The sequence below is a fragment of the Lampris incognitus genome, chromosome 12, assembly GCF_029633865.1.
Source record: "Lampris incognitus isolate fLamInc1 chromosome 12, fLamInc1.hap2, whole genome shotgun sequence".
Lineage (NCBI taxonomy): Eukaryota > Metazoa > Chordata > Actinopteri > Lampriformes > Lampridae > Lampris > Lampris incognitus.
In genome coordinates this window covers 1,238,742-1,261,078 of record NC_079222.1, presented here as the reverse complement: position 1 = coordinate 1,261,078, position 22,337 = coordinate 1,238,742, and the positions used below count along the sequence as shown (strand labels likewise).

The window sequence follows — 22,337 nt, the reverse complement described above, 5'->3', positions numbered from 1 at the left end:
TGTCTTTCCTCAACTGCCCTGTGTTGGCAGCTGGCAAAGTCAAGTCCTGTCCCCTGTCTGATGTTACATAGCCATCGCTTCTTCTGTCTTCCTCGTCCTCGCCCGCCCCTCTCTGTGCCTTGCAGGATGGTCTTGGCAAGGCTGGAACTTCTCGAGATGTGACCATGCCATACAAGCCAGCATAGATCAGAGTAGGAGAGAGACCAGCTGTCCATGCATCAAGAGGCATGAGGGAGAGCGCACACCCCGAACAACAATCACTCTGACAAAACCCTCAACACAGAGTGAGTCTTAGACAAATGGAAGACACCCGCAGATAGAAACAAATGAAAAAGGAAAGGGAGTTAATATATTGTTCTAATTACAATTAAATGAAGTTCTCTTTCAAATCTGACATCCCAAGATATGAGTGGAAAGTATTGTTTTTTTCAACTTATTTACTTAATTACTACTTAATTACAACTTAATTACTGGGAACACTACAGAAGATTGCAGATGAATAGTTAATATCCAGGAATTCACTTTATAGACACTACCACTGACTCTCCCTGTCACAAACTGACCACAGTTTCGTACATTGACTATACACGGTCTTGCCATACTCTAGGTTTTGACCTGGACTGTTTCCTGGTTTCTCTTCTATTACCCATGAGAGGGGTTTCAAGGCATTTGGATTTTAATGTCCAGTCTGTTTTGGACAAATAGGAAGACAAGTTAATGCTGGACCACATGTGCGTAGTCAGAGCAATGATGTGGGTCTTTTTAGGTCATTGGCAAGATCCATCCTCAGCTTGTTGCAGAGATTAGGGATGGCAGTGTTTGAAAAGTATTTGCGGCCAAGTCGCTCATACTGCCCATCCAGTGTAGCCAGCATTTCTCTGAGGTTCCTTCTCAGCCATGTGAAATGGGACCATCTCCTGTGCAAGATATCCAGCAACAGCCACTATGCGCCGGAGCCGTCTCATGCTGCCTTGCCTGTATTTAGAGCCTTCAGCAAAAGCTGCCAATATTGAGGGCTGGTTGTGTTGTCATGTTGTTATTTTATGTTTTTTTTAAAAAAAATCCCCCCCCCCCCCCCTTTGCTCCCCAATTGCATCCGTCCCATTACTCCACTCTTCCGAGCCTTCCCGGTCTCTGCTCCACCCCCTCTGCTGATCCGGGGAGGGCTGCAGACTACCACATGCCTCCTCCCATACATGTGGAGTCACCAGCTGCTTCTTTTTAGTGACAGTGAGGAGTTTCACCGTGGCTTCACCGTGGCTTCCCACCCACAGACACGGCCAACTGTGTCTGTAGGGGTGCTCGACCAAGCTGGAGGCAACACGGGCATTCAAACCGGGATCCCCGTGTTGGTAGACCGCAGCGCTACCCGGATGCCGTTATGCTATGTTCAGTACACTGAGAGAGCCATGGAACCGGAGTCAAATCCCATGTATGCACAAACCTACATGGCCAATAAACTTGGTTCTGATTCTGATTTCGGTAAAGTGCGTTTTGGCTAATAGCACCTGTGCTGCTGGTAGTGCTAGCTTGGGGCAGTTTTGCAGCCTCGGAGGGATGGTGAACCCGCATGTGTGCAGATAAGTTAGCGGGCTGCTTGCCCTTCACCGGCACACGTCTTTACAGAGCTTGCAGGTAGCCTGTGTAATATCCTCAGGCTCACCTTCGGCATCTGGATAAAACCCATAATATTCCCAAATACCAGATGCTACATTGTTCTTTGACACTAAGCCCAAGTCGTCCATGCTGGTGATTCACTGGCATGCTGTCATGTAACCCCCCCCCCCCACACTCCCTCCTCATCCTGCAACCTCCTCACGACTGGGTTGCCTGTAGGTGATTTCGAGTAGCCACCATTGGATGATATGAAAATAGAAACCACTGACCAACCCTAAATCATAACAACAACAATGATAGTGGTAATGAAAATGATGATGATGATGATGGTGAATACGATAATGATTATCATAATAAAAACCACACATTGTCTCTCTTCCAGACCAGCAGGGTGGAGTTTGACCTGCCAGAGTACTGCGTGCGCCGCCGCTACCAGGATTTTGATTGGCTGAGAGGCCGGCTCGAAGAGAGCCAGCCCACACACCTTGTCCCGGTAGGTCACACAGCTTGACGCACCTTACCTCTCCCTGCTCAGGTCACGCTCAATCTCTAAGCACTCTGATTGGCTAAAACACTCTCCTCTTCCTCAGCCGCTGCCAGAGAAGTTTGTGATGAAGGGTGTGGTGGACCGTTTTTCTGAGGACTTTGTTGAAACCAGGATGAAGGCGTTGGACCAGTTCCTGAGACGAGTGGCTGAACACCCACTGCTGTCCTTCAATCCGCACCTCCTCCTCTTCCTCACTTCCAAAGTCTGTCTACCTATCCAGGGTTCAATGTTAATGTTTTGTCGGGCAGTGGGTCAGAAATCTACTTGCCCCAAGTCATTTTTACTTGCCCTATACACATTGTTTTATTTATTAGCGGTTATCAAATAACAACAAAGCTGATAGTTAATTTTCATGTTTATTTAAGTAAATGAAACATAAGTGTGTCACAGATGCATAGCAACAAACATTCTTGCATATTGAAAATGGTATGAGCCATCCCCCGTCCATCCGTCCGTCCTTCTCCCCAGAGATGGACTGATTAACTGTGAGCGAGTGAGTGAGTGAGTGAGTGATCTTAACCGTGTGTGAGTTAGTGAATGAGTGAGTGAGTGAATGAGTGAGTGAGTGAGTGAAAGGAACAGGCTATAGCAGATGCTTCACATCTATAAACCTAGTGACACCATACAAATACAAATCTTAATTACACCGACGTGCTCTCTGCCCTACTGACAGCCATCTTTGTACAACATTGAAACTGGCAGCTGCTGGCCCCTCAATGCTAATGTATAGCAGTTTCCACAATATTTCAGCTGTGAAAGTTGCTCCGCCGATCTGTTTTAATGTGCTTCATGGCACTGAAGCGACACTCACAGACAGCGGTGGATAGTGGGAGCAGGAGGATCAGCTCAACTACCTTCAGCAGATTGGGGAAGCTCTGAAGCCTATCAGGGTCTGTTAAAAAGTCTGCCCATACCTTGCTTTGTTGGACCTGGGGCAGCACTTTGATCACCACTTTTGCGCTTGGCCACTCCTGGTGCCTTGCCTGACCCCTGTCACAGCCCACTTATCCAGCATGTCAGCAAAGTGGTCTGTGATGACACGGAGATGGTCTGCTCCATAACTGGCCAGGTTTGCCTCCTCTGCAGGCCCTTGGGTCCAACAAACTCGCAGCTGCCTGAAGAATCTTGTCACTCTCCAGGTCCTTGAAACAGCTCCTCATGCTTTGGATGACTGCATCAAGGAGTTGGCTCTTCATAGAATATTTTATTTTTAATTTTCAAACCAATTTTAACAACCATAGAATACAAAAGACCAAAAAAACAATTCCCTACCCTTCCCATAAACAGAAGACAGGGAAAAGAAAAAAAGTCAGCGCATAGAGTGAAATACAGAGACACTGCACTAACACAGTGTTATATCCTTTAAAGAGGCTTTCTTTCCTTCCAGAATTGATCACACCCCTATGGTGCTGTCAGCGATGTGCCTATGTACTCTACCTAAGTGGGACAAATTTTCAGAAAGTTGTTGTATCCTTTTCTAAGAATATATGTGATCCTTTCAAGAGGAATGCACGTGTTCATTTCCAATGACCATCTGTCAATGAGCAGAGGGGAATCAGATTTCCATGTTACTGTTATGCATCTCCTGGCCAAACATTAAGCGATTTCCATAAATTTAATCTGGGAATTGGTTGAGGATCTACTGACACAACTGGCCAAACCCAAACTTGGCCAAGACTTTAAATAAATACGTCCACTCCAGCCTATTGAAGGCCTTTTCAGTACCTAGAGCTATAGCTATACCAGACTCAGTTTTAGATTTTGTTTGGTGGATAATATTAAAGAGCCTACATAAATTGTTAGCTGATGAGCGTTTCAAAATAAAGCCACCCTGGTGTGGATTTATTAATTGTGGCAAATATTGGCCAAGCCTGTTAGCTCGGGCCTAAGAGATAAATTTTTAGTCTGAATTTAATAATGAAATAGGCTGAAATGAGCACAATAGGTCTCTATTTGTTTGCGAATCAGTGATTATGGCAGTAGAAAATGATTTGGGGAAAGTTTGAGTTTTAGATGCTAAGTTAATTATATTCGTGATGGGGGGGATAAGTAGGTCCTTAAATTCTCTGTAAAATTCGGGGGGGGGGACTGTCTTCCCCTGGTGATTTATTAGGTTGTAACAAGCCCAGGGCCTTTTCAGTTTCTTTTTGTGTGAAGGGAAGATCAGGATTCATTTGGTCTTCTTGGCCAAGTTTGGGCAATTCAGTGGTGGACAGAAATTCATCAGTTTTAGTCAGATCTTCTGGAGATTCTGATGTATATAAACTTGTATAAAACTGTTTAAATGGGTCATGAATTTCCGTTGGCTTATATGAAATGAACCCGTTTCAGTTTGAATTGCATTAATTGTCCTTGAGCTTTCCTCTGTTCTCAGTTGCCAGGACAAGATTTTGTGTGCCTTCTCTCCCAATTCATAATATCTTTGTTTAGTTCTTAAAATTGCCTTTTCAGTTCTATAAGTATGTATGTCTTGTATTTGAGCTTTTTGTTTACAAGTGATTGGTATCAAAGACGGTTGAATCAGTTCATCTGGATACAACGTGAATTGACAGATACTTTTCATCACACAACCAAGTGACATCTTGGGTGTCCGGGTAGCGTAGTGGTCTATTCTGTTGCCTACCAACACGGAGATCGCTGGTTCGAATCCCCGTGTTACCGCCGGGTTGGTCAGGTGTCCCTACAGACACAATTGATGGTGTCTACGGGTGGGAAGTCGGATGTGGGTATGTGTCCTGGTTGCTGCACTAGCGCCTCCTCTGGTCGGTCGGGGCGCCTGTTCGGGGGGGAGAGGGAACTGGGTAATAGCGTGATCCTCCCACGTGCTATGTCCCCCTGGTGAAACTCCTCACTGTCAGGTGAAAAGAAGCGTCTGGTGACTCCACATGTATCGGAGGAGGCATGTGGTAGTCTGCATCCCTTTCTGGACCAGCAGAGGGGGTGGAGCAGCGACCGGGACAGCTCTGAAGAGTTGGGGTAATTGGCCAGATACAACTGGGGAGAAAAAGAGCGAGAAAAAACCCCAAAACAAAACTAAGTGACATCTTCAATCTGCAGTCAGACTGAAGATGTCACTTAGTTGAAGACTGAAGTCTGAAGTCAGACAGGGGCCAGACCAACTTGTCGCTGTAGCATTTGATAGTGTGAAAGCCTCTCTGTGAAACTCAGATTGTGGAAAACACAGCTCACAGAGAAAAGATTTGTCCACTTCCCAACATGCCAGTCAGTTATTGATGATGGTGCCAGAGTCAATGGTAATGAGTATGCGACTGCCATTGACAATCTGCAGCAGGAGTTTGAGCATCGCTTTCCTGATTTTAAGATGCACAGCACCACTTTCCAGGTATTTGCAGACCCGTTCTCCTTTGATGTGGACAGTGCTCCAAGCACATTTCAAATGGAGCTCATCAACTTACGGTGCAACATTAAGGTCAAGGCAAAGTTTAGAGAGGCACAAGGAAAGCAGAAGATGCTTGGACAGTTTCTCAGAGAGCTTCCCGAAACATTCCTACAGTTGTCCACACTGTTCAGGCAGGTCATGTGTCTTTTCAGCAGCACTTGTCTGTGTGAGAAACTGTTCTCAACTATGAACTTTAATAAATAAAAGCATAGGTCCAGACTGACCAGTGAACATCTCCAGGCTGTCCTCAGGGTCTCCACTGCCCAGTCCCTGAAAACAAATGTGCCTCACCTGTGTCAGCAGAAGAAGTGTCTGGTTTCTGGCAAAAAGTAGGCTAAATATGTAGGCCTACGCCAGGCTACACTATGTACATAGTTACCTCCTATTCATGTGAAAACTCTGAAAAAATGTGAAATAATAGAAAACGATGTGAAGGTTATATAGTCGAACAGTTTTTTCTTCATCCCTATTGTACCAGCCCTACCCCATAAGACCACCTGTCAAGTGGCCCCCATGTAATTTGAGTTTGAGACCCCTGTCTTACATGATGGGACACTTATTTTTACTGGACTGCCATGAGGCAACATGCAGGATTTTGTCTGATGTTGATATTTGAGCAGGCGTAGCAGGACAGGTCTCGGTCTCTGGTCTGCAAGTGGGTGGAGTGCAGAAGCCTGCTGTGCCTGCTCTACTATCAGGGGCTCAGTGAGATGCTCTTGTCCCAGGGTGGCTGGGATCCAATGAGCAAAAAGGTTTACAGGTTAATTTCCCTCGCAGCCTTCCCGAAAATTAGCGACACGTATATTGTTGCATCGGCTGTAGTTTTCCAGTTGGTCAACTAGTAAGTCTCCTCTGCTCAAGACTTCCTGTGCTGCCGCCATTATGTGAGCGTCTTGGTCGCCAGTGCCGGTACTATTTTTCTCTGCTGATGTCGTGATTTGCTCACTAGCTGACTTTAGTTGTTTGTTCCTGGGTCTCAAGGCCGCTGCCGCTGTCCGACTGAATTAGAAGTGTGTTTGGGTGTTAACAAAGGTTTTAAAAAGAATTTGTTTGGCGAGTTCCTGGGCTAGCATCTACCTAGCTTCGCTGCATCATGTGACCCCCAGGGGTTGGCGGTTCAATCTGTCAACATAAAGTTTAATTTTGAATAGTTGGTTTTAAAGGCAGGGACAATGTGCAATTCAAACATGTCATGCAGTGAACACAATAGTTTGTTTGCATATGACGTCATGAACTGCAGATGGAGGGCAGGAGGTGATTTTCTATATAGGAAGCACTATCACAAACTTTTGAAATGCCTATGTTTGGTGTCATTAACTGAGAGACCACAAGGAGTTTTTATTGAGTACGAAAAGGTGTTGTTCATGAGGGGGAAAAAATGCAAGAAATTGACCGAAAACGGCGGAAAAAATGGCTTGCAAACCGTCGTCTGCGGTCGGGAGGAGCGGAGTCGAATAACTCGCATGTGTGCAGTGACCACTTCGTCAAAAAAATCACTCTTCCTAACATAAGGATCATGTCCAACATATCTTACTTTCTGTTTATAACTTTCTCTCATAATATCGTCTAAACTACCACAGTTCGGGCTAAACTAGCTCCATCTTGTCCATTCTGCTTTTCACTTCCTGCCCTCCATCTGAATCTCGCGTGTCATCAGAATCACGTGACTGCAAACAAGCTATTGAGTGAGCTCTTTTATGTAAAACAGGCTAGTTGAACTATATCAAAAAATGCTCTTATTTTCCCTTTTCCCATTTGCTACCTGTCGAATCTATCTCTGCTCTCCTGGCTGAAGCTGTGGAGCTGCACTGCATGGAACTGGCCCTCTGCAGAGTCCTGAAGAAAGCCTTCAAGGTTCTCTTCAGCTGCTGACTGCATGCTTGTGAGCATGAGCAGTGCAGTCTCAAAGGCCTGTAAGGCCTTGGGGAGTGTAACATTGTCCTCCTGAAGATTCAGAGTTAGACTGCAAGTAAAAACAATGTCACTAATACTGACACTACACTGTACTAATCACTCAAAACAATACAGAGGAAAAAAAAACATGAAAAAAACAAAACTGACCAGCTCAAAACTTGTAGGATATCCTGTACCAGGACCATGAACAGCAGGTGGCTGTAGTCCTTCAAGATCTGGATACTACTTGGCTCTCCTGATGCAAATTGGAAAATAGGTGACTCTTTACCACACAACAATGACTTGCCTGGTTTCAGTGGTGTTCTCCATATGTGCCAACACCACAGCATAGTCCTTCATGAGGGTCTGAAGAGCTCTCTCCATATGCGGGAGCCACCTTGTTCCCCCCAGATTGGTTGGCTTCCAGATCTTATGCTGGAAGACCCCACTTAGCGCTTTGAGCTCTCTCCAGGCTTTGGACGAATAGTGGTACTGTTTGTAGAGGCCTTTGAGGAGTTCAGTCACCTGTATGAAGAGAAGGATAAAGCAGTATAGGCAATAAAACATTACGGGGTTAAACATACATTAATTTCAAATTAATTCATGCAGTAACACTTATTTCTTCATTCTGTCATCCCTTTTTATGGCATCCATGGCTGCCAGTTCTAGTCCACGTGCAATGCACTGGATATTAATGAGGTGGGGGACTTCTTCCAGGAGTAGAGTAGAGCCCCCCCCCCCCCACATCTCCCATCCATCATTGAGGTTCCACTGGATCTGAACTGGATCCAGCGGATGATGAGAGTCAAACCTTAAGTACTGATCAGTATGTGTAGTTTTGTGGTTAACATCAACAATCAAGCATCCTCCATCACCAATTGCAATTTCACAGTGTAAGAAGGCTAACCTGTCATTTTTGATATCCTCCCTTGTGAACTTGATGTGGTGTCCACAGAGATAATGTTAACATCTCAGGATGTACCACGTTTCACCGACTACATTAACTCTGGACAACCACATCAAGTTCGACCACATCAAGTGTGCATTTTAACTTCTGGAGCGATTCTGAATTGCTGGTTCGTCTAGAATAGCGTAAGTATCATCTTTCTTGCTTAACAAGTTGCAAGAGGGGACCCCTTTCAAACCCCAAAATATGCTGTGTCAGAAGTTGGTCCACCCCAAGGATCGGGTCCCTCGGCACAAACAGAGCAATATAGTGTAGCTGTTAAGTGCCAGGAGGATTGCTGTGACTTGTAAATTGGAGAAACTAAACAGACGCTGGCCAGAGGATGACACAACACAGGACAGCAAACACGTCAGACCAGGACTCCACAGTCTACACCATCTACAGACCGGGACTCCACAGTCTACACCATCTACAGACCAGGACTCCACAGTCTGCACCATCTACAGACCAGGACTCCACAGTCTACACCATCTACAGGCTAGTGGCCACTCTTTCAAGGATGAAGATGTGCTAATCCTTGATAGGGAGGAACGCTGGTTTGAATGGGGAGTCAAAGAGGCCATTTATGTGAAGAGGAAACGACCATCCCTGAACCGGTGGGGGGGGGGGGTACATCTGTCGCCATCTAACAATGCTGTGATTGCAACTATTCCTGAACCCTCTATGAATGGTACACATGGCCATTGAAACTCTAGTTAATGGTCACACCCTTTTTGAATATGAAACTGGTCGTTGATTTCGGTCGTTATATGTCTGTCGCCATTTTACAATGCTGTGATTACAACAATCCCTAACCCTCTGTGGACAGGACACATGATCAATGGTCACACCCGTATTTGCATATGAAACCGGTCGTTGGTTTCGGTCGTTAGGCACTGTATTGTTTATAAGGGTGGGGATACCTGCAGTCAGTTTAGACTGAAGAGGTCACTTAGTTGAGTGATGAAATATCTGTCAATAAATGTTGTGTCCAGATGAACTGATTCAACCTTCTTTGATTTTCTTACCTGGATTATTGAGTATTCATCAAGACAATACCACACCTCTGTCGGCACCCTGTCATTTGCTTTCTCTAAGTCCATAAAGACACAATGTAACTCTTTCTGACCTTCTCTATACTTCTCCATCAACATTCTCAAAGCAAACATCACATCTGTGGTGCTCTTTCGTGGCATGAAACCATACCGCTGCTCGCTAATCGTCACCCCTCCTCTTATCCTAGCTTCTATTACTCTTTCCCATATATTCATGCTGTGGCTGATCAACTTTATACCTCTGTAGTTGCTGTTGTACGTGTACGCAGCGACGAGGACCATCTAGTCATCCTGTAGGGGCCGAATTCTGTGTGTGCGAAGATGGCTGGTTAGTCCAATCTGTGCCCTGAATGTTCTTTGGCAGTGTGGGCATGGGATAGTGGGAGTAGATGGAGGGTTGCTGGTACGGCCTTTCCTGGCCTGCCTGCGGCTCTCTGCTGCAGTAATCTTTGCAGCCTCATTCTGTAGTTGCTACAGTTCTGCACATCACCCTTGTTCTTGAAAATCGGTACCAGTATGCTTCTTCTCCACTCCTCAGGCATCCTCGCACTTTCCAAGATTGTGTTAAAAACTCCACTGTCATCTCTCCTAAATATCTCCATGCCCCCACAGGTATGCCATCAGGACCAACCCCCTTTCCATCCTCTTCATAGCCGCCCTCTCTTCCTCCTTGCTAATCCACCGCACTTCCTGATTCACTATCCCCACATCATCCAACATTCTCTCTCTCTCATTTTCTTCACTCATCAGCCCCTCAAAGTACTCCTTCCACCTTCTCAACACACTGTCCTCGCTTGTTAGCACATTTCCATCTCTATCCTTGATCGCCCTAACTTGCTGCACATCCTTCCCAGCTCAGTCCCTCTGTCTAGCCAGTTGGTACAAGTCCTTTTCTCCTTCCATAGTGTCTAACCTGTCATACAACTCATCATACGCCTTTCCCTTTGCCTTTGCCACCTCTCTCTTCACTTTATGCTGCATCTCCTTGTACTCCTGTGTACTTTGTTCATCTCTCTGACTATCCCACTTCTTCTTTGCCAACCTCTTCCTCTTTATACTTTGCTGTACTTCCTCATTCCACCACCAAGTCTCCTTGTCTTCCTTTTTCTGTCCTGATGGCACACCAAGTACCTTCCTAGCTGTCTCCCTCACTAATTCTGCAGTGGTTTTCCAGCCATCCGGCAACTCTTCACTACCACCTAGTGCCTGTCTTAACTCCTGCCTGAACTTCACACAACAGTCTTCCTTCTTCAGCTTCCACCATTTGATCCTTGGCTCTGCCTTCACTCGCTTCCCCTTCTTGATCTTCAAATTCATCCTACAGACCAACATCCGATGCTGCCTAGCTACGTTCTCCCCTGTCACCACCTTGCAGTCTCCAATCCCTTTTAAATGGCGCCTTCTACATAAGATATAGTCCACCTGTGTGCACTTTCCTCCACTCTTGTACGTCACCCTGTGTTCCTCCCTCTTCTTGAAATATGTATTCACCACAGCCATTTCCATCCTTTTCACAAAATCCACCACCATCTGTCCTTCCACATTTCTCTCCTTGACACCATACCTACCCATCACCTCCTCATCACCTGTCTGACTCTCTCTTCACCTCCAGCATGCTCTTGACATACTCTTCCTTCAGAATTACCCCTACCCCATTTCTCCTCCCATTCGCACCATGGTAGAAGAGTTTGAACCCACCTCTGATACTCCTGGCCTTACTCCCTTCCACCTGGTCTCTTGCACACACAGTATGCCTACCTTCCGCCTCTCCATCATATCAGCCAGCTCTCTCCCTTTACCAGTCATAGTGCCAACATTCAAGGTTCTGACTCCCACCTCCACATGCCTACTCTTCCTCCTCTCCCACGGCCTCTGGACATGCCTTCCCCCTCTCCTTCTCCTTCGCCCAACAGCAGCATAGTTTCCACCGGCACCCTCCTGGCCAACAGTACTGGTGGTGGTCATTGGTAACCCTAGCCTTGACCGATCCGGTATGGTAATCTGATTTATGAGTCACATATTTGATTTGGCAAAGGTTTTACTCCAGATGCCCTTCCTGATGCAACCCTCCCCATTTAACCGGGCTTGGGACCGGCACTCAGAATGCACTGGCTTTTCCGTCCTCAGTGACTGGGTTATAATTCAATTCAATTCAAGTCAAGTTATTGTCATTAAAAACAATGTGCAGGCACATGTGTAAAAATGAAACGAGGGCTGCGGCTTTGCCAAACAGTGCGAGACAGACATAGACAAACATAGCAAACATAGTATAAGATATATACAAATGAAGACTAAAAGCTAAAGATAAAGTAAAAAAAAAAGGATGAGTATAAACATATTTACAGACATTCAGTGGGCAGCCAGGTTCAGATGGGTAACAGCTTGGGGAAAGAAGCTGTTTTTGAGCCAGGTAGTGCAGGCTTTGATGCTCCTGTAGCGCCTCCCAGAGTACAGGGGGGAGAACAGTCCATGGTTAGCGTGAGTGGGATCTCTGTTGATACTGAGACCCCTTCGAAGGCAGCGTTTGTGATAAATGTCTTTTATGGCTGAGAGCTGGGTTCTGGTGATATGCTGGGCTGCGTTGAGGACCCACTTCCGAACTTTCTGGTCTACTGAGGTGCAGTTGCTGTACCACACTGAGATGCAGATGGTCAGGATGCTCTCTATGGTTAGAAGCTGTTGAGAATTTTGGAGGATAGATGGGTGCTCCTCAGCCTCCTCAGGAAATGCAGGTGTTGTTGGGCCTTTTTCATAAGGGCCTGGGTGTTTGATGTCCAGGAGAGGTCCTCGCTGATGTGGACTCCCAAGGAATTTAAAGCTGGAGACAAGCACCACTTCCACTCCATTGATGTGTATGGGGGAGTGGCTGCAGCTTCTAGACCCGCTGATGTCCACAATCCACTCCTTTGTCTTCTGCATATTGAGGACAAGATTGTTGGTGGTGCACCATGATGTGAGGTGCTGAATCTCGTCACTGTAAGTCGTCTCATCATTGTTGGTGATACAAAGTACGATTGTGGTGTCATCCGCAAATTTAACATTACATTTGAAGGGTGAGTTGGCAGGCAGTCGTGGGTAAAGAGGGAGAAAAGAAGGGGGCTCAGAACACAGCCTTGAGGGGCACCTGTGCTGAGGGTCAGGGTGGAGGAGGTGTGGTCATCTAACCTAACAGACTGAGGTCTGTTGGTCAGGAAGTCCAGGGTGCAGTTACAGAGGGAGGGGTTGAGGCCAAGGGAGAGGAGTTTGGTGGTTAGTGGGTCAGAGCAAAGTGCAGGGCAGTGGCAATGGTGTCCTCCATAGACCTGTTGGGACGGTAGTTAAACTGATGTTAAATCCTGGAAGGGCGGCATGGTGGCTCAGTGGTTAGTGCTGTTGATTCACATTAAGAAGGTCCTGCCTGGGCTCGAACCCCAGGCCATCCCAGGTCCTTTCTGTGTGGTGTTTGCATGTTCTTCCCGTGTCTGCATGGGTTTCCTCCAGGCACTCCGGTTTCCTGCTACGATAAAAAAAGACATGCATGTTACAGTTAAGTTTAAAATTATTAGCCCCTAAGTATGGAACATTTCCCTAAAATTCTACCCAATGTTTGCATCATTCATAAAATTTTACATAGTAAAACATTCATCAATGTTAAGGCCCCTATTTAGCACATTTTGGAATGTAAAATAAATCTTCAGGTTTGCTTTATACCAAATGTAGTGAACATTGAGGTGGTCAAAATTATTAGCCCCCATGTGATTTTTTGCTTTCAAAACACACCTGACCAATCAATCAGCTATCAGACCACACCTGAGCAATCAATCAGCATTGAACTTTACTTAAGGGACTCCAATGAACAGGGCTAGTGTCACTTGAACACTTGATTGAGAGGGACTACTCTTAAATTCTTGGTAAGAAGTAATTTCATCATGTCAAAAATTAAAGAAATCAGTCTGGAACTCAGAAAGAAGATAGTGGATGCTCATCTAAAGGGAAGGCTATACTGCCATTTCCAAGTGTTTCACAGTGTCTAGAACAGCTGTGCGTTGAATCATTGCAAAGCACAAGGAGACAAATTCTGTTAGAAACAAACCTGGGCGCGGTCAAAAGTGCAAGATTTCCAAAATTTTGGAGAGGAAAATAGTGAGAGACGTCAACAACAATCCCCGGATCTCTGCCAAGATGACTGTTGCTGAACTGGCCTCTTCTGGACTTGATGTTTCAAGGAAGACTGTTGTGAGGGCTCTTCATTGTGGTGGGCTTCGAGGTCATCGTACAAGAAAAACTCCATTGCTCACACAGCAGCACATCAAAGCCTGACTGAAGTTTGCCCATGAAGATCTGAAACATGGACCTGAGTTTTGGAAGTCTGTCCTTTGGTCTGATGAGACTAAACTTGAGCTGTTTGGGCACATGGATGTTGCTTTTGTTTCGCGAAGGAAGGGAGAGGCCTTCAACCCTGAAAACACAGTCGCCACAGTTAGACATGGTAGTGGGAGCATAATGCTGTGGGACTGTTTTGCTGCTTCAGGCACAGGGAACCTTGTTCAGGTGCATAGGATCATGAAGAAAGAAGATTATGTTGACATTTTGAAGGATAACGTAAAGAAATCTGCTGCCAGTCTAGCTTTAGGTCACTGCTGGGTCTTCCAGCAAGACAATGACCCGAAGCATATATCCAAGTTGGTCCAAAACTTTCTGAAGGACACCAAAATCAAGGTCCTGGAGTGGCCCTCTCAGAGCCCAGATCTCAATCCTATTGAGAATCTGTGGCAGGAGCTCAAGGTTAATGTCCATGCTGGAAAACCACACAATTTGGATGAGCTTAACAATTTGCTATGGAAGAATGGGCTAAGATCCCTCAAGAGACATGTGCCAACCTAGTTAGGAACTACCATAGGAGGTTGTTGTCAGGTGTGAGTCAGAAAACTTACACTATTGACTATTAATTGTCAGAGGGATAATAATTTTGGCCTTGTCATTTTTTATTTTTCTTGTTTCAATTCAGCGCTTCACTAAAATATCATAATCAAGCTTAGTGGAGATTTTGTCCTTGTTCTTTTGGAAGCAATTAAACTATAAACACTCTTGGTTATGGTCATTTCCATGGAAAAGTTAAGGGTTTTGTTTGATTTCATAAAGGGGGCTAATAATTTTGACCTTAACTGTAGGGTTAATACTCCTGTCTGTGCCCATGACCAAGGCAATGGGAAGAAATAGCTGGAGTTGGTCCCCAGGTGCTGCACAGCAGCTGCCCACTGCTCCTAGCTACACAGCTAGGATGGGTTAAATGCAGAGTAAATTTAATTTGTATGTAAAAAATGACTAATAAAGAGTATTCTATTCTATTCTATTCTATTCTATTCTATTCTATTTTCTCAAGTCTGAGGTCATTCTATTTGGTCCCCCAAATTCCATCAGCTCTTTTGATACTAACCTTGGTGGTCTGTCAGGTAGTCTTAAGCAGGCTGCGAGGAATCTTGGGGTAATATTTGATGCTAACCTCTGTTTTGATAATCAAGTAAAAATGTTCAGTCATGTTTTCCCCCTCTGAAGATAATCTTTACAATTTGGTCACTTTTTATCAATTGCTGATCTTAAAAAGTTGTACATACTTTTATTTATTCTCAGCTTGATTGTTGCAACGCACTTTACAATATGCCGCTGCTCAACTCATTACCGGGACGAAGAGGCATGACCATATATCATTATTGTGTTTGCCTCCCTACACGGGCTCCCTGTTAGATTTTGAATTGATTTAAAAAATGTACTGCTCACTTTTAAGGCTTTAAACGGTCTTGCTGCTACATATATCTGATTTATTGACCTGGTATATGCCCTCTCAATAAGATTTGCAGATGGAGCCCTGCTGGTTATTCCCAGGTCTTGGTTTGTTACAAAGGGTGATTGGGCTTTTTTCTGTTCGAGCCCCACACAATGGAACTCTGTTGCTGTCGAACTGACAAACCAAGTCTTCTTTTAAACCTCTTCAAACTATTCTGTTTGTGAAAGCTTTTGGAAACGTTTTATATGTTTTTTTTTAATTCATACTGTTTTTGTTTTTATTTCTATTTATTTGATCTTATTTATTGTCTTTACCTCCTCTGTGCCCATGTCCTTTGGTCTTATTCTCATTTTTGCTTTGTCTGGTTTTATTTCTTTTGTAAAGCAATTTGTAACATTGTTAAGAAATGTGCTATATAAATAAAGTTATTATTGTTATTAATGGAGAAAATAGTCTAGTTCACGAGATGGAAACGGATGATCCGCTGTGGCGACCCCTAACAGGATCAGCCGAAAGTAGTAGTAGTAGTAGTAGTAGTAGCAGCAGCAGCAGGAGTAGTAGTAGTAGTAGTTGTAGTAGTCTAGTCCAAAATCTTGTCTCGTCATAGTTTTCCACCCACACCTTTCTCATTACCCTAAGCCTAACTACATTAATTTTTACAGGTTTGTGATAACACTGTCTCGGTGTTTCACTAAAACTTGTAACTGTTGAAAATGTGGACCATTGTTGTCCTGAATGCGCAGAAAGCACCACTTTCATGGTCATCATTAGATGGTGTGCTAGAAGGGACTAGAAACCCATACTTCTTGAGTCCATCCATCCATCAATTATCCAAACTGCTTATCCTGCTCTTGATGTCGCGGGGATGCTGGAGCCTATCCCAGCAGTCACTGGGCAGCAGGCGGGGAGACACCCTGGACAGGCCGCCAGGCCATCACAGGGCCATGACAATCCATGGCTGTAATGATGCAGTTTTCACCACAGAAGTAGCACTTAGCTGAAATTGACTGCATTGTGTATAGATTGCGCTAAAATGTCAAGATAAGCATCAGGGTCAATGTCTCTGACTTGGATGTGTCCAATATAATATAATAATAATACATTTTATTTGTGAGCGCCTTTCAGAGCACTCAAGGACAGCTTACAGAACACAGTAAAAAAACAAAACAAGCAGCACTGTATCAGACAGCGTAAAATCAAAACAAAGCAGGGTAGACAATAAAAAGTTAATACAACAGATAAGCATAAAATCAACATCTACACAAAACTCAGTGAAGTGTGGATCAGACTGAATATGCCAGTTTGAAAAGGTACGTTTTGAGATGAATTTGATGGTTGAAAGAGAGTCAATGTTGCAAATTTCTTGTAATAATACAATATACTAATAATAATAATAATGGATGCTATAGTAATATTACATCTAAATTCTCTGACATTAAATATGGCGTACCTCAGGGCTTGATTCTTGGCCCCCTATATTTCACCTCTTGGTCAAATTATACTTATTGTGCTTCTCGAATCTGCTGCCAAAATCCACTACCGATCAGTTTTTGCGCAGATTAACCACAGTTAACATTTTGATGGCCACATATGTTTGTGTGATATTGTATTTTATAGCAGCATACTCCATTTTCTAGAATCAAATGAACTGCACTTCTAGTCAACGTGAGCTTTATGTAAAACTCCTGACAGGCCAACAAGCTGTATTAACCAAGAGTGTACTGCATTTACAAAGTCTCGCTTTCAACAAGTTTTTTATATATATATATTTAATCAATACACAGGCTTGTGAAGTTGACATACTGCCCAATAAGGTCGGCGGTTCAGTCTGAGTCTGTTTTTTAACATTTTGACATTTATAAAAAACAAAAGATCTTAGGCAAGCAAGAGCTGAAACTGCTCTCAATGAGTTTGAATGGGTGTCAACACTATGAGTCTTTTCAGCAAGGAAAATTACATGATATTACTTGAGAGTGAATGGGCCAAATGGGTCGAGGTTTCAGGAGCGAGTGAACACTTCTATAATAACTGCTATGTGGTGTTGTTTGGAAAAAAAATCTTTTTGAGTTGAAATGAGAAGAATTATATTGCCATTTCTTATATGCAGACACATTAACTGAAGGGTTTCAGTCTTATTCAACATGCAACCAGTTCATTTACAACTCATGAACTGAGCAGACAATCTGATAATCATCTCATGAAACAATAATGTCATTTACCTTAATGTTACCTACAAATACTGTCCATTCTCCAGCTGTTCCCAACCACTCCTGTGACAGTATATGAGGACGTGCTTTCCCAAGCAGTGCAGCCCTTCTAAATATTCCTGCAAATGTACATCGAACTCAGAAAATCCCTCTGTGAGTCTAAATAGATGGAAATCCATCACAAGGTTGGAGAACTTTAATCCATGGTTATGTCTTAAACATCAAAAGTTAATAGACATTCATTTTTTAAAAACACGCATATCCGATGCCAAATATAATTTTGCCAAAAAATATTAAATGTCAACAATGGTGTCATCAGTTTGTTTTAGTCGACCAAAGGACGCCCAAAGTGTTGCATCTTAGTGGCCCAGGTAAATTCCAGTTGACAGAGACAACTGGACAACAGCCAAAGTCGAACCCTAGTCTGTCTATCTATATGTATATCTGTCTATCTATATGTATATCTGTATCTATATATATACTATATCTGTCTATCTATATCTGTGTCTGTCTCTGTGTCTATCTGTCTGTCTGTATGCCTATGTCCTGTTTGCCTGTCTGTATATCTTTCTGTCTCTTACCTGTCTATCTATTTCTGTCTGTCTGTCTCTTTGTTACATGTCTGTCTGTCTTCTGCCTGTCTTTCTTTCTGTCAGTTTACCTCTATTTATATATCTGTTTCTCTGTTATTGTCTATCTATGCCTGTTTATCACTGTCTACCCTCGTTTTCTTACCTGTCAGTATTTCAGTCTGTCTCTGTTACCTGTCTGTCTTTGTGTCTGTCTGTCTGTATCTGTCTGACTATACGTCTCTCTGTTACTGGCCTATCTGCTCACTGCCCAGTCTTAAGTTGCTTGTCGAGGATGTCCCTTGTTTCATAACCTGTCTGACTCTAACTTGTCTGTCTGTCCAATGACTCTGTGTGCAGGACCTAAACAAGCGTCAGGGCCTGGCGCTACTGGCCAAGGTGGGTGAGTCAGTGAGACAGGCAGCTGTCGCCGGTGGTTACCGGCTGAGGTCACGACCTCCAGAGTTCACGGCCATGAGCGACTACCTGGATGCCTTCAGCCAGAAACTGGGAACACTGGACCGCATCGCACAGAGGATCCTTAGAGAACAGACAGGTAGTCAGACAGAAAGACACATAGAGAGATAGACAGACAGACAGACACAATGAGAGATTTACAGCAAGCCAAACAGGTAGAGAGATACACGTACAGATGGGTAGACAGACAGACAGAAGTAGCTAGATAGAAGGGTAGATGGATCTACTACTACATTTGGCTGCTCCCGTTAGAGGTCGCCACAGTGGATCATCCATTTCCATGTCTTCCTGTCTTCTGTATCTTCCTCTGTCATACCAGCCACCTGTATGTCCTCCCTCACCACATCCATAAACCTCCACTTTGGCCTTCCTCTTTTCCTCTTCCCTGGCAGCTCCATATTCAGCATCCTTCTCCCAGTATACCCAGCATCTCTTCTCCACACATGTCCAAACCATCTCAATCTTGCCTCTCTTGCTTTGTCTCCAAACTGTCCAACCTGAGCTGTCCCTCTAATATACTCATTCCTAAGCCTGTCCTTCTTCATCACTCCCAATGAAAATCTTAGCATCTTCAACTCATCATCATGGCCTGCTGTGGTTGATCAACTTTATACCTCTGTAGTTGCTACAGTTCTGCACATCGCCCTTGTTCTTGAAAATCGGTACCAGTATGCTTCTTCTGCACTCCTCAGGCATCCTCTCACTTTCCAAGATTGTGTTAAACAATCTAGTTAAAAACTCCACTGCCATCTCTCCTAAACACCTCCATGCCTCCACAGGTATGTCATCAGGACCAACGGCCTTTCCACTCTTCATCCTCTTCATAGCTGCCCTCACTTCCTCCTTGCTAACACACCGCACTTCCTGATTGACTATCCCCACATCATCCAACCTTCTCCCTCTCTTATTTTCTTCATTCATCAGCCCCTCAAAGTACTCCTTCCACCTTCTCAGCACACTATCCACACTCCTCAGCACATTTCCATCTCTATCCTTGATCGCCTTAACCTGCTGCACATCCTTCCCAGATTGGTCCCTCTGTCTAGCCAATTGGTACAAGTTCTTTTCTCCTTCCTTAGTGTTCAACTATCATACATCTTGCCATACACCTTTTCCTTTGCCACCTCTCTCTTTGCTTTACGCCGCATCTCCTTGTACTCGTGTCTACTTTCTTCATCTCTCTCAGCTATGTCGCCACCTTGCAGTCTCCAATCCCTTTCAGAACGTGCCTCTTTTATACGTCACCTTGTGTTCCTCCCTCTTCTTAAATATGTATTCACCACAGCCATTTCCATCCTTTTTGCAAAATCCACACCATCTGTCCTTCCAGATTCCTCTCCTTTTTTCTTTTTTTTTAACTCGACACCATACCTACCCATCACCTCATCATCACCTCTGTTCCCATCACCAACATGCCCATTGATGTCCGCCCCAGTCACCACTCTCTCCTCCTTGGGTACCCTCTCCACCAAGTCATCCAACTCATTCCAGAATTCTTCTTTCTCTTCCATCTCACAACCAACTTGCAGGGCATATGCGCTGATAACATTCATCACCACACCTTCGATTTCCAGCTTCATACTCATCACTCTGTCTGACACTCTCTTCACCTCCAGCACGCTCTTGACAAACTCTTCCTTCAGAATTACCCCTACCCCATTTCTCCTCCCATTCACACCATGGTAGAAGAGTTTGAACCCACCTCCGATGCTCCTGGCCTTACTCCGCTTCCACCTGGTCTCTCTTACACACTATATCTACCTTTCTTCTCTCCATCATATCAGCCAGCTCTCTCCCTCTACCAGTCATAGTTCCAACATTCAAGGGTCCAACTCTCACCTCCACACTCCTACCCTTCATCCTCTCCTGCTGCTTCTGCTCATGCCTTCCCATTCTCTTTGCCCTTCACCCAACAGAAGAGTAGTTTCCACCGGCACCCTGCTGGCCAACAGTACCGGTGGCGGTCATTGGTAACCCCGGCCTCGACCGATCCGGTATGGAAATCTGATTTATGATCCGCATACTTGATTTGGCAAAGGTTTCACGCTGGATGGCCTTCCTGATGCAACACTCCCCATTTATCCAGGCTTGGGACCAGTACTAAGAATGCGCTGGCTTGTGCATCCTCAGTGGCTGGGTTAGGTAGATAGATAAAAGAGTAAACAGTTCGACTGGCAGATAGATAGGTAGGTAGATAGATAGACTCACACATGGAGAGATAGCCAGCCAAACAGCTTGAGAGATAAACAGATAGGTAGACAGATAGACAGACATAGATAGATAAATGGAAGAGTAAATAGGTAGGTAGGTAGGCAGGTGGACAGACACAAACAAAAAGCTTACAGAAAGACATCTCTCTCTCTCTCTCTCTCTCTCTCTCTCTCTCTCTCTCTCTCTCTCAGTCACTCACTGTCCTTATGTCGTTCACCTGTCTTCACCCAGAATACCTGGCAGAATTTAGGGAGTATGGGGGCGTGTACTCGACGTGGGCAACCTCAGAAGTGGAGGGGCCAGAGCTCCGGCGGCCCCTGCAGGGCGTGGCTGGCTGTCTGGCTACCTGCTGTGCAGCGCTTGAGGACCTAAGTGAGAGCACCAGTCGAGAATTCCTCCCGGTGCTGCGCGAGTACATCCTGTATGCCGACGCCATGAAGGTAAGCACCAGCTTGTAACTGCCAAGTTATGTATTTTCTGCTAGGTTTTTTTGTTTTGATTGTTTTGCTGTTATTGTTGTGTGTTTTCTACATACCTGTCAGTGCTGTACATACAATATTTACCTTTCTTTATTTGCCAGTTACCACTGTGCGTCTAATATTTACCATTTCCTGCTGCTCTGTTAGCACTAGGCGGGAGCATGTCTGTGTTCCCTCAACCCTATTTCAATGAATTAACTGAACTTAACATGACCTACCTTAACCCTAACTTCAACCTTACCTAACCTTACCTTACCTTAACCTGACTTAACTTCAACCTTTACCTAACCTTTCCCTACCTTCCTTCCTTACCACTATACATCAAATGCTTGCGGATTTATGCTAGTTCATTAGCATTATGTATCCAATATTTGCTGTTTTCTGCTAGCCGGTTAGTGCTGTTAGTGTAATATTTAGCCCTTGCTGCTAATCCATTAGAACTATACATGTAATATTCATAATTTTCTACTTGGCTGTAAGTGCTATATATGTCCTATATTTACCATGTTTTACTAGCCTATCAGTGCTGTACGTAGAATATTTACAATTTTTGCATCTAGTGCTGTATTCAAAACACCTTGGAACTGCTAAAAAATGATCGACTTGTGAAAAAACTAGCTGGACTTTCATCGAACTCAGAATTAAAGGTCAGAAACTAAAGCATCACTTCAGAGCTCCGATTTCTCTGACCTGAGCACTGATGACATCACAGCAAGAAAAAGTGGTACAAAAAAACCGCATCACAGAAAGATGAATCAGTTCAACTGAACACAAGGTTTGTGGGAGAAATGTTTCATCCCTTCATCAGTCTCAACTGACTGCAGGTATCTCCCAACATCATAAAAAGCACAATTGTATCACGACCAAAACCAACGATTGGTTTCATATGCAAATATGCGTGACCATTAACTAGAGTTTCAATGGCCATGTGTATTATACACAGAGGATTGGGGAATAGTTGCAATCACAGCATTGTAAGATGGTGACAGATGTACTCTTAGCCCCCCCCCCCCGTTCAGGGATGTTCGTTACCTCTTCACATAGATGGCCTCTTTGGTCTCCCCGTTCAAACCAGCGTTCCTCACTGTCGAAGATGTGCTCATCCTCATCCTTGAAAGAGTGGCCACTGGCCTGTAGATGGTGTAGACTGCGGAGTCCTGGCCTGACGCGTT

General features: G+C 44.5%; 1 protein-coding gene across 3 annotated transcripts in view; it reads left to right on the top strand.

Moving 5' to 3' along the window:
- Positions 1–22,337, top strand: part of snx30 (sorting nexin family member 30) — an 86,861-nt gene that overhangs the window by 28,286 nt on the left and 36,238 nt on the right. For all 3 annotated transcript variants that reach the window (XM_056290261.1, XM_056290259.1, XM_056290262.1), the window contains exons 3-6: positions 2,000–2,110; positions 2,208–2,366; positions 18,359–18,554; positions 20,918–21,126. In XM_056290261.1, coding sequence (XP_056146236.1) covers positions 2,000–2,110; positions 2,208–2,366; positions 18,359–18,554; positions 20,918–21,126 — 675 coding nt within the window. The remainder of the gene's footprint in view (positions 1–1,999; positions 2,111–2,207; positions 2,367–18,358; positions 18,555–20,917; positions 21,127–22,337) is intronic.